Source organism: Cyrtonyx montezumae, unplaced genomic scaffold (genome assembly GCF_038088225.1).
Source record: "Cyrtonyx montezumae isolate F1298 unplaced genomic scaffold, pur_monq_1.0 scaffold_8, whole genome shotgun sequence".
Classification (NCBI taxonomy): domain Eukaryota; kingdom Metazoa; phylum Chordata; class Aves; order Galliformes; family Odontophoridae; genus Cyrtonyx; species Cyrtonyx montezumae.
Genome location: NW_027072089.1, coordinates 110,294,120 through 110,307,040, shown reverse-complemented (window position 1 = coordinate 110,307,040; position 12,921 = coordinate 110,294,120). Strand labels below are relative to the sequence as shown.

The following is a 12,921-nucleotide window of genomic DNA, read 5'->3' as shown; positions in this document are numbered from 1 at the left end:
CCTGTTAAAACAGCTGTCTTAATATGACACAGGAAGCGGTGTTTACTGGTTTAATTCTTAAAGTATTCCCTCTGTCTGACCTCCAAAAGCAAAAAACACAAAAAGCAGGTCTGTACACAAGACTGCCAAGAAAGAGAAGCATGCTGCAGAACTGCACTTCATATAAAGAAGCATAAGATAACCATTTCTAAGTTTAAACTGACCCACCAGTAACTCACTGGTACTTGGTGGATTCATCAGCCACGTACACTCATCGCTGACATCACCAGTAACTGTTCAGCAGTACAAAAGCCTGGAGGACAAATAGTTACGATGAATGTCCAGCATCTATCCCCTCAATATATTCCAAATTTGTAGCTTGTATATAAATATATTATTTTATTCATTGTTTTCAGAGTCAACAGGGTACGTTCAGATGTCTTCAGCATTCAGCCTGGCTCTGCATTGCAGTACTCAGCACTAGGGTAACAGCCAGGTACGTTACAGACACACAAAGTAGCAGATGAAGACAAAAACTTATCCTGGGGGATCTAATTCTGGTCATTTGTGCAGGCACCATTTCAGATGCTGAGTCACTGTAACCAGATCTGCCAAAACGAGACCAGTACAGCAAGGTCAAGAAACGGGACTTACCCTCGTGCCCCCTCAAAACCGGGATTTCAACTCTATTCATATTCTTTGTATGAACTGGCAAAAAGAGAAAAATGCAGGACAGCTTTGCTGCAAGCCTAGACCTGAGCAGCAGAGGAAAAAACAATAGAAAAACAAAAACCAGATTGCTTTCAATGACAATATGGTAGTTCTCCTCATGAAGTTAATCTTTGCTTTAATTTGTTGCCCAACATACATATTTAAACATTCTGTACTAAATTAGCCAGCATGCACACAGTAATTGGACCAGTCAGTGATTTTCTCCTTTCACTATATACATACACAAACAGGAACACCACAAGATTGGACAAAGGAAAGCAATTTGTTAACCAGGTATAGCTAGCAAGTAACTTTTTTTTTTCCCTCTAGAAATGTCTTTCCTGTAAATTCACAAGTGTGAAGACTTTCTTTCAAGGCTTGAAGAACTTTGCAGTCTTCCTGTGAAAAGGCTAACAGTAGCCACTGTAGCTGAAACGAGATAAGATTGGTTTAAAATCCATTCCAAGCAACAATGAAATTGAGAAAAACATAAATATAAATGCTTGAACTTTAATACAGGAGAAAGAGTCAATTCTGAAACAATTAGATGCACTGAAGTGGAAAGGGAGCTTTGGACCTGATTTTGAAACACTCAGCTTCACGAGAAAGAGGATGATCAGAATTGGATCCAACATCTCACATTCACTGACAGCTGGTACCAGAAACTCAGTATCTAAAGAATTAAAGTGCTTGCTTACTTCATTTGAAGAACTTTAGTTCTGTGTCAACACAGTCATAGAAAAGATCTACTACTTCAGCGGGATCCAGAATCTCTGTACGAGTAAGGATATCTTCCATTGCTTCTAAGCCTTGTTTTTCGAGGTCTAACATAATCCTCATCAGTTTCTGGCCCTTATCCTAGAAGCAGGGAATAACCAAACTGAATTAACCAGTAAACCAGTTCATTCAAGCATTTACCATTCTCTTCTGTTGCAGAGATCTTTTCGAGTACTTTTTTAAAACAAGAAAGCCTGTTTAAAATATACTCTATTTCTGTCAATAGCTTTTTTTGGATGGTCACAGGCTAAAAGGAACAGTGCTGGACACTTGCTGTTTTACAGATAATAACCAAGAAACTTTTGCTAAGTTTAAAGCACAGAAGGCAGATGGAGTGAAGGATGGACAGAGGAAAAGGGTATATGGCGTGAGAAAGAAGTAAAGCAACTTCTTATGTCTGAAAACCAGTGAACAGATCTGTATGATAAGACTTGAAACCCTGAGCATTATATAGATGACAGTATGTGCATGTTTATCCTTCAGATCATCACCTGAAAGATAACGACAAGATCTGAAGTGGTGCATAATGTAACAGCAGTAAGAGTCCAGATAGCAGGAAAGCCTGCTTGCATCATTCTGGGTCACTTCTCTAGGTATTTCTGGGTAGAAAATTCACTCCTGAAGAAGGTGTCATTTTGTTTTATCCATCTGTTGCTTAAAGTCTTTTATTTATTAATTCATTTTTAACAGAAGCTTGCCATTTGTTGTGCTTGCAGCTTTCAAAACTGAATTCCAGAAACAAAAGTGGTTTAGTATGAGTGAGGGTTTCCAGTATTTATACTGCCAATTGCACAGAACGACCGGTGCATTTAAGCTAAGCCTGAGGCTTGCAGGTGGACAGTTACCACAGCATGAATGTGGCTTAAACTACACTTTCTTTTTAATAGAACTTCTGGTGGTACAATGTGGAACTTTTAATTTTAATAAAAACATATTAATGCACTCCTTCTAAATCTTCACTAAATCAGTATCTTGCAGAACAGACTTAGATGAATGCTGTGGAAGGCAGCTGTATATTGAGTCAATACTACCACAGAGGGCACAGCTTTTAATTGAACTGTCCCAAGGGATTAAAACCACCATCTAGCCAAAACTGCATTTAAATAAGTTTGTACAATCAGAGGTTACCATAGGTACCCTAATCCCTAGTGAGCAAGTCTCTAAGTGCTCTAATGACCTTAGCAAGACTCTGACTGATTGCAAATATGCAGAACTGACTGCTGCAAAGGAAAACTGCAGAAAAGCAAATCCTCTGTGAAAGTACAGCATGACTACACGGGCCTCACACAAACTGCCTGAAGTACCAATACCACCATGACCCAATACACCAAGGCACTGCTATACAATACAAAGACAGCTAGTGTTTTAAATGCAAACCTTATCTGTTTCGAGAGAGGGTGAGAGCAGAGCGTAAGTGAGAGTGGTGCTCTAACACAAAACAAGTCATCAGCAGATATATTTAAGGAAATCTCTACAAGATTATACAAGTTCCCAGGTCCCACAGCTCCTACCTGATCGTTCTCAAGGAGAGACCGGGCCCATTCATGTGCCTTGTACAATTCATGCCTGCGATCAGGTTTCTCTTGGAATCGAGGTATCTTTTTAGCAGGATCATCGTCACCAAAAGAAGGGGACTGTACTTTTGGTACTAATTTTACATCATCGACAAAAATAAAAGGCTTAAATACGGACCTGAAAGAAATGAGAAGTACAGGTCAGACAGGTTTTGTGTACATCATTCAAACATTCAGCAGCCCCAGCATAGCTAATTGACCTACACCATCCACAAACTAAGTTAGAGAGTTGGTACTGCCCAGAAGCAAAATAAATCTCTGTGCTTTAATAAAAGCAAAGTTTGCCAATTACTGCAAGACTTCATTTGCTGGGTTTACTGCAAGAAGTGTACAGCTTATGTGAAAATGCTGATAGCTGCTGCCTGCATATGCTCAGCAGGTTCGCTGCTGCAACTCTATCCATCACTGTCACGAGGCCTTGCTGTCTAAGAGTATGACTCAACACCTACAGTTTAAATAAAGCAGTTTTTAATGCATTAGAGTACAAAAGAAAGCAAGAAAGGACTCTAAAGTTTTTGTTTGTTTCTACAGCCAGGCTCTCATTCTTTAAAATAGAAAGAAATCCGACCAAAGCAATTTGAAGCCTTACTCCTTTCAATCCCAAACAGTTTGCATCAAGTCAAAGAAAAGTTTTGGAAAGCAAGCTTAAAATTCTTTTCTTAAACCTTGATGTCTGAGTTGCATGATGCAAGGTTGGTGAAAGGTGTCTTTGGCATGGATGGCTTCTGCAGCACTTGGTAGCACATAATGCTTAACCACTCTTGAATGATTGACGTCTGTTTAAGGGCACCGTTTTCATTTACTTCTCCCTGTAATCTATTTACCTCAATGCAAGAGGTAAATCTTCCAACAGCCAAAGTGGTACAGCTTAGTACCTGTGATTCCCAGATGAATTCAGTTTAAAACAGAAGATAAATACATTATTTCTCCAATGATCTAGCCCATTAGTTTCCTCGCATTCTAAGATGCATCCAACTAGAAAAGACATCATTAAAGCAATGGAAATCAAGCCTCCAATAAAAATATATATATTTGGGAGTATCTTTTTGGGAGCATCTTGGAGAGTTGCATGTGTTCTGTTCACTTTTTGATGCTATACAAGGCTACCTAGAGAACTCCCATCTTACTAGTTAGGCACTTTTTTCAGTTTTACACCCATCTATTCAAGAAAGGCAACAAATAACCCACAGACTTCCTATCTCAGCAAGAATCTAGCTGGCTTGTAACCACTGGAGCAGTAGCTCCTGGGTCTTCCCTGAGCTATGTTTACTGTAGAAACTCTGAATTCAAGCAAGAGGTCTTTCAACGCAGGGATCCATTTAAACTTGCAATGAAATGCAGTTCAGTAACACAGGACTGTCAGACTGCCCAGGACTGAACACTTGATTGTATTTCTGGATAAAACATGCTCTTGAATCATTTGTGTGTGCTAGAAATGCACAAACATTGTACAGTGTATTTGTTACAAAGTGTACCACTAACATTTCTGAACACCATTCTAACTATGGTGCACCTACAGCCTAGTGACCAAAAAGTGACCTGAAAAATGGCTGGCAATGAAGGGCTGCCTAGTTTCCAGATTTCAGCCTGATGGCACAAATACACTCTTTTCACAGAGACCTAACTTTCTGGTCTGTAGGTCAGATATAAACCAAAGGTTTTCCAAGGACATTCATCTCCTCCCTCTAATAGGGGCCTGTCACATTAATCCAAGAGCATTCTGTACACAGATGTCAGATTCTTGAATTTATTTGTATGCTAAGCCCTCATGATTGTTTTCTTTCTGCGTGTGTTACTGCCTTCATACTGAAAAAACTGGCAAAAGGAGAAAAGTTAAGTAGATCTAATTACCCAGAAATTCTGGCTCAGTATTACCACCTAGGTTACTTTCATTTCACTTCTAATTATGAAACACCTTGAAGTCTGGAAAAACAAATTGCTTTATAAACTACAAACACAATTTAAAGTAATTTAGATGCTCAATACCTTGAGGAAGTTACTTCTTTTATTGCTTACTTCTTTTATTATTTACTGCTTTTATTACTTACTTCTTTTATTGGGCCTGTTTAATAAAGAAAATGCCACCTTGAAAGACCTTGCTTCCATTGCATATCCCTTTCTGATGACCTAAGATAGCCTGCTAAACAAGCTGAAATACCAGTTCACATACAAAGTTACCTACAGACTAACTGGATGAAATGCCCCAAAAACCAGCCAGAGTACCTTTTATTTTTCATGATGTCTACTCAGAATTTCTTCTTTATGTATATTCAGAAAAATTATCAATATATCCTAAAATCTGACCAAAAAGCAGAATAAAGAGCAGGGTGTTTGAGAGGAATTAAATCACTGCAATTCTGCCTTGTCAGAATGCTGCTCATGGTTCTTAATAGCTGCTATCAACAAATCTTTGCTCAAGTTCTTCCCTCCTCCAGCCCTGAAATCCCATCCTAGAAATCTTTCAATGTGAAAAAAAAAACCATAGATCTATTCAGAAATAATTTCTTTTGAAACAGAAAAGAACAGCCAGAGAAAGACGTCTCACACTGCAGTCTGGTATAGAGACATTTCTCTTCACCTTTATAAGATAAAGTCTTTAAAATTGAAGAGTCCTCTACAGACACCATACAGACACCAGAAGGTTATATAATAATAGCTCATCTTTCAACATCCTGCACTCACACACAGAAAAAATACAAACCTGTGCCCCTATAGAGCATTCATGAGCCCCAGTTTTGTGCTGTCAAAGCTGAGATGTAACAGTGTGATATCTTTCTGATCCTGCCTGCCTAGCCTGGAAGTTGCATTAATTAGCCTCTCTGTTACAGAGGTACAGTGGTGCTCCAGCTGTAGCTGTATCATCTCTTGACTGGGTGCTCCTCTCATTACACCCCTCCCTCTTCCAACCTAAGATGACTGGTAGGGAATGCAGCAAAGAGCCCCTTCAGCAGCAGGAAATGTTCCAGTCAATGGAAGCTCTTCTAACACAGAAAAGCCAGCACACATCTCACCTATTCTGTAAGTGAAGGAATCACTCTGCATTGGCTTTCTCCTGAAAGGAAGTGCAATAAAATATACCATCCTAGTAGCTACTAGGAACTGACAATTATTTTGCAAGCTGTCTTTTTATCACTGTAATTTTGCGTTCTGCTAGCGTTCAGAACAACCCTGTGGTTTCACTCAGCTTTCCATTTTGGGAATCTTATTGGCAAATGTCTGTTGAAAAAATAAACAGGACAGGATAGAAGATAGACATTTCTCTATTCAATTCCAATTCTAATGACAGAGTTTATTTAATATCTTTCAACTCATCATTTGCTCTGCACCCAGAGGACCCCCAGTGCTATAGCTTACCTTGAAGGGTCTGGCGTGCCAGTGAAGTAATGAACAGAGGGAAAACTAGAGTCCTGAGGCAGAACAGACACTATGCTAGCTGTAGTGAGGAAAGATTCAGAGTCCACACAGACACCACTATCCTTGTCACGCAGGACATCGATCATAGTTTGTGCAGAAACATCACCTATAAGAGAGGAAGAAAATTCCTGAGTGCTTAGTGGCTTGGACCCCAGGGAAGGTTTTTAGTCTGAATGGGGTTTGGCTTAGTTTGTTCAGTGACACTTGGTATGAGCAAATCCCAGTTAACAGTTTGACAATGTAAATCCAGAATGAGCTTACCTAACTAAAAGAGAACAGCAGCAAGGCATTACAATTACGAGACAGGGAGAAAACTCATTTAAAAGGTATTTGTCAGGAAGGCCATTATGTCTATGACACTGTTTCAGCAATCACTGTGAAAGATTACTCACACAGTTTTCCTTTAAGAAGCTACCTCTATCCAAGTTCAAACAGAATAGTAACATCCTGATCTTCCACTTCTCACTCATTCCCATTGGCTCTCTGTTAAGTTTTTTTGAACCATCATCTCACATTCACTGGGTCTAGACTTAAACACAGAGATTTTTTTCCAAACCTGCAAGAAACTCCCTTTATGTATTTCCTGCACGTCTTATTGCAGCCTTATGGCAATTCCATGTTATCTTGCACTTGAAGCAAGCAGGGCTTCTCTACACAGCAACTTCCCAGACCTCCCCTTATGTGTGTGAGTTCCATCAGAAGACATGGGATGGCTCAGCAGGGCTGCAAGATTTGTAGCCATAGCCATCTGATACTCAGAACTATTATCCAGGTTTACTAAGAACTTTTACCTATGGTCCTTCACACTTGTCTTATAGTAAATTCACATCTTTAGTAAAGGAATCTTCATAAAAAAATAATCTGTAGCATTTTTCATACATCAAAGAGCAGATCCATGTCAGCTATGCACTGCTGCAGGATGGTCATATTCTACCCACCTTGTCCAGCTACAGTCATTAATTTCAGTCTAGAAATAAATTCTTTATTTTACTGAAGGCAATTGGCACATTGTTCTGGTAACTTACTTCTGCTCAACAATGGAAAAGGGACTTCAGTTCACAATTAAGTAGTGCTTATCTTCCTTAAACTATGTTCTAAACTCCTACCCCAAAAGCTTAAATATCCAAAACACAGCATTCCCTGAGATCAAACTTTCATACCTAAGGCCACTTAATACTATAGAAACAATGCTTAAAAAAATAAAACAAGGCCACTGTATTGGCACCAAAGCACTAATGTAGTGGCACATCATGCACACTGGAACAAGAGCAATGTAAGCTATTTTATAATTTCAACCCTCTTTTAAAACAAAATTGTGAGGGATACTAAAGGCTTCATCCTAAACTGAGGCAAGTTTAGGAACAGCCTTCAGTTCTGGCCTTCCTTTCCACACAGTTTACCCATAGAGGTATCTTTCTCAATCACCTGTAGTTCTGAACAGATTATAGAAAGCAAGCAGCAGTGAAAAAAAATCCTGCTGTATACGCAAGGAAAAAAGCCAAAATGGGTTCACACTTACCACTTTGCTTTTCCAGGCTCTCCCTGCCAGAACAACAGGCTAAATGGTCATCAGCAAGAGAAAACACTTCAGAAAAATTGAAGTCTGTGTCTCCACTCCACCAGCCTTGACTTCTCACATAATCCCTTAGTTCAGGATGCTCAGCGTCAATTTTTGTAGTTAGTGAAAGCTGATTGCAAATGCATTTCACCCCCTCTACAGAAAGAGATACATATTACAAGAGAGTATTAATATAGTTCTTATGGGAGCAGCTAGAAGGACAAAATAATGCAATTAGGAAACAAATGAAAGTATCAATACAACCTCTTAACTACACATACAGTTACCATTCACTGCAGGTTGCAGAGCTCAACTCTCTCTGCCCTATTTAGATATTTACACTGCTGTGTGATTAATAGTGCTGTTCAGTCAGACAGCAGTTTCACAGTCCCTCTGTATTTCATGTACAAGACCATGAAGTAACAGAGGCCTCCAAATGCCACAAGGCTGAGAAGATGCCAGCCTTATTTTTTTGTGAGACAGCTGCAACAAGACTTGAGGTCGAATTTGATTCAAAAATACACGTCAGCCAAGCTTCATTTAGATTAATAAACCCTCTTTGTCTCCTACCCTAAAACTGAAAATGTAATTTGGAAAATGTTTCAAAGCTTACTGATTGCTTGAAGCTTCCCAATAGGAAAATAATTTCATTGTAAGCAGCATAAGATAGGCTTAAGTTAAAGAAGTTCATTTTTAATCTTAAATTTTAAAATGGCATGAAATAAAAAGGAAGCATAAACAACCTTTGAAGAATATTAGTGCTGGGTTTTTTTACTGCTTTTCTAAAAAAATACTGCAGTGCTCATATCCATATATCTACAACATGACTATCAAACACTGCCAGCTGCAGATATGCCTCAGAGAGGATAAAGTAAATGCATAGGAAGGCAAAGAAAGAGCTGATAAAGCAAATCCATAAACTAAAATAAAGCCAGTTTCTGGAATTTGGCAGAAACTTGCTCTTAAACAGAAACTAAAGCAGTATTCCTAAAGGTTACTGATTAACACTGCCTTCCACAAAGGTAAGCTTCCTTTCTAATGTCACAAATGTTCTATTTAAATAATGAGGAAGAACTACAGTAGGAAGTTATGTGCAGTCTGAGAAAGTTACTGCCATTCAGTTCTGATTTGTACTAGCTCACTGACAGTGTGCTCACGCTTTCAAGCAGCATATCTTCCAGAGAATTTTCTTGACTTGTGTGATAGAAATGTTTGAGTTCATGTCAAGCTAGCCAAGCTACTCATTAAAAGCTCTTTAATTGTTACATTTTGTAACCGATGTAAAATAGCATTTCATGGTTTAGATCCCCTTGAGGGGGACAAGTTTATCATGCAGATTAATTTATCTATTCAGACTGAAGAATAGCAACAGGATGAATTTTAAAGTGTTTACACTTCAATTACTGTCCAAAAGTTGCTTGGTAAACATGTACCACAAGCCTTACAGAACTACTGCTTCATATATTCAGAAAAAATATTCAGGAAAGAATATTTTTTTAGCAAGGAGAGGCAGGAAAATAAATTCCTTCTCACTGCTAAGAAATGACACATTTTCTCTGTTTTAACGACATTCATCTGAAAACCTAAGAGGTGTGGACATGGCTGCAGAAAAGTACCTCCTGAACCAAGTATGAAATACACAGTTCCTTCCATAGCCAGAAGCCATCCCCTTTCATCCTGTCAGCTACAGCCGGCTACAGGAAGGAGATGGAAACTGGACAATTCACCCTGCTGCTCACAAGGACCCCTAGAAGATAAATGTGCCTGTACAAATGAGAACAGAGCTGCAGTACCACTCCAAAAAGCTACAGGTTGCAGATGAAGTCAACAGTTTACTTGCTGGGAAGTAGCACATGAAGGCACATATATTGCTGATGCAGCTAAAAAGGAAAAACACTTCAAACAAAACAATAGCCAGGTAAGTAGGAGAACAGTTGTCGTTTCATAACCCTAGTAGCAGCCAACAGCTGCACAAAATTTGGGTTTCATCAGGGCAGCATTATCAATCTTCCCTCTGCTAGGTTTGGGATCTAATTAGCACTGGAAGACTTCCTCCATTTTGTAGATATTCTTGAAATGCAAGCTTTGTTCAGCGAAATATCATCCCTGCAAGTATGCTGATTCATATTTAACAGCTCAAACTGACAACAGGCCACCATACAACGCTATACAGCCAGGTGTTCCTCCTTTGCTTTTGTACATTCAATAGTGTTAAACTTCCCTCCTCTCCATACCTGCTACCTCCTACTTTCAATGAAGGGGTACTGAAAAGAGAACTAAATGGATGTGTTAGCTCAAAGCTGAGATGATAAAAATCCTCTTAAATCATCTGAATTTTTCAATTACTTCAAATGTGTACGTTTTACAAAGCTCTTCTCTCACAAAAATAAAAATCCCTTCAAAACTAAAAGCAATAACCCAGATCACAAGAAACGTACACCTATCTCTGGCATCACGCAAAGAGAAAAACAAATGACCTTTTAAAGAGAAGACAACTTTTGCTCTGCAGTGTTAGATAAGAAATGTCGTTCAGTCACTCTCCCCCATCCCAGTGGGGTGGGAGAATCAAAAAAAGCAAAGTAGAACTCATGGACTGAGATAAAACTACTAAGATATATATACTATATACAAATGCATCTAACAAGTGATGCACAAGAAATTGCTCACCACCTGCCAACTGATGCCCAGCTAGTTCCTGTGCAGCAGGAGTGCCCGATGAACTCCCAACCCCTCCAAAACTCCTTCCTCATGATGTCATATGGTATGGAATATCCCTCCAGCTACTTTAAGTCAGCTGTCCTAATTCCATTCAATAAGGCCCTGTGCTGCAAGTGGCCTTGACTCTGCACAACACTGCTTAGCAACAACTATAAAAACAATGCTGACAACACACTGATGTTTCTCCTACAACCAAAACACAGCAGGGTACCGAACACTCTGAAGAAAACAACTCTATCCCAGCTGAAACTAAGACAACCACCTACATGTAAGCCCTTTTCTCAAAGCTACTAATGCCTACCCTATCCTCTTAATATTTCAGATTTGCAAGTAATAATTTTTGCATTAACTACACTGAAAAGATTCTTGACACATTCCAAGCAATAAATGAATCTGGGAGAATACAACCCTTATCAAACATAAAAATGACAACACAATGATAATATAGCTTATGTACACAGGTAACACACTCTCCAAACTCACAGAAAATGCTGTTATACTAACCAATGAAAATCAATGCTTAAAAGCTGAAAGTAGGACAAATATTAAAAAAAAAAAAAAGATGAAAGCTGATGTTTTAATCAAACACTTGTATAAATTAGTTACTTAAACTCATTTACTATAAGACAATTCTTCCTAAACAATAATAAGCCTATTTTATAATAAATGTTTGCTGTGAGTGATGAACTGACCCGTGATCTTTTCAGCTGCCCAGTACTTTCCAGATGTCTCCAGTACCCAGGCTTCATTTCTGTCCACAATCAAGAATGCACTTTGGAAAGCATGGCACAAACTTGCGTCTTCATAGTAGTTTCCTCCTTGCCCATGCTCTTCCAACAAAGCAACTATTACATCCAATGCTTCTTTGGCTGTTGAACCTCTTTCCAGGGCAAGTCTGTATGAAAGGAGTAAAACATTTTCAAGAAGAGATTATAACAAGTTTAAGTTAATCATTTTGAACAGCAGCACTGATCAGGTGTTGAAACACAGAAGGGCCAAGTCTGCCTGGTGTAAGAGTTCTCACTTTAATGAGTTACTAGAACGATAAGATGAAATATTGTACTGTTTCAAGCTTTTCTTTTCTACTCTGCATTCTGAGCTGGCCAAAGAGGTCCAACCAACAACCACTGACCTTGGCTGCACTATAACCATTCAATTCTTTATCCCACTAAGACAGAATGCAATGAAGAATAACTTTAAATGACCTTTTTTAAAGTAACAGCTATATACAGGTTTACTCTGCTCTGTACAGAACAGTGGGAAATTAGAAATGATTATTACAGGAGATAAGAGACAGTAATCAGTTTTACCACCTGCCTGCAACCTCTCTTCCTGAATGTTCCAATTTTTAATTGGCCATGGAAGCTAAGTGTACATTATCCTTTGGTGTTTATTACACACAGGACAGAGGCATTTGTGCAGAGTCCACTGTTAGCCCTGATTTAGTCTGAGTTACTGAAAGCAACAATTTCATCTCTTTCAGTAGCATTTATCACTTAGTGACATAGGAGATCCAACTAAAATTTTAGATCCTAGCTTAAAAGTGACAGTTTCTCCCCCATCATCCCTCTCATCTTGTTCCTCGTACTAGCTGAAACTCGTTTTGCACAGTTGTCTCCATTTTTAGTCCCCATGCATTTTTATTATTCCTTCATTCTTTTCCTCATTTGTGCTACCACTAATTCAGAATAAAACAGAAATGCCAATCTTAGCATACAGTATATACATCATCTAATAAAAGGCAACCCAAAAGCACATCTTAACTTATTTTCGAAGAACATCTCCACAAACTTTCCTTAATCTATGTAAATGAATGGATTGATAACTACTACACTGATGGTTATATAGCCAGCCTATTCAATGACAATCTATTCTCTTCTCCTCGTCTTACGATCAAAAGCTTTAGGCTGTAATTAGATCAAAACCTGGCAAGAGACATAGCATCACACCAGAACTTTTATCATCCTCTTAAAATTTTCTCACTGAGATGGTTGGTCTAGCTTTCTCCTGGAAAACTCCAGCAGAGATTTAGGCTATAGAATTCTTTTAGATCACTGTATGGCAAATAGCTTCAATATTACATTTACTTCCACTTCAGTAAGGCGTAGGCTCTGCTTTAGTTTGGGTGCTCCTATTTGTCAGTTGCGAGGGACAGAGAAATAGAAAATCAACACAGCAGCCACACATCTC

General features: G+C 38.7%; 1 protein-coding gene across 2 annotated transcripts in view; it reads right to left on the bottom strand.

Annotated features, from left to right (window-relative positions):
- Positions 1 to 363: 363 nt before the first annotated feature.
- Positions 364 to 12,921, bottom strand: part of SCRN1 (secernin 1) — a 30,928-nt gene continuing 18,370 nt past the window's right edge. For both annotated transcript variants that reach the window (XM_065753585.1, XM_065753586.1), the window contains 6 exons: positions 11,424 to 11,626; positions 7,975 to 8,169; positions 6,396 to 6,561; positions 2,979 to 3,159; positions 1,389 to 1,548; positions 364 to 1,119 (listed from right to left, as the gene is read on the bottom strand). In XM_065753585.1, coding sequence (XP_065609657.1) covers positions 1,390 to 1,548; positions 2,979 to 3,159; positions 6,396 to 6,561; positions 7,975 to 8,169; positions 11,424 to 11,626 — 904 coding nt within the window. In that variant the 3' untranslated portion in view covers positions 364 to 1,119; position 1,389. The remainder of the gene's footprint in view (positions 1,120 to 1,388; positions 1,549 to 2,978; positions 3,160 to 6,395; positions 6,562 to 7,974; positions 8,170 to 11,423; positions 11,627 to 12,921) is intronic.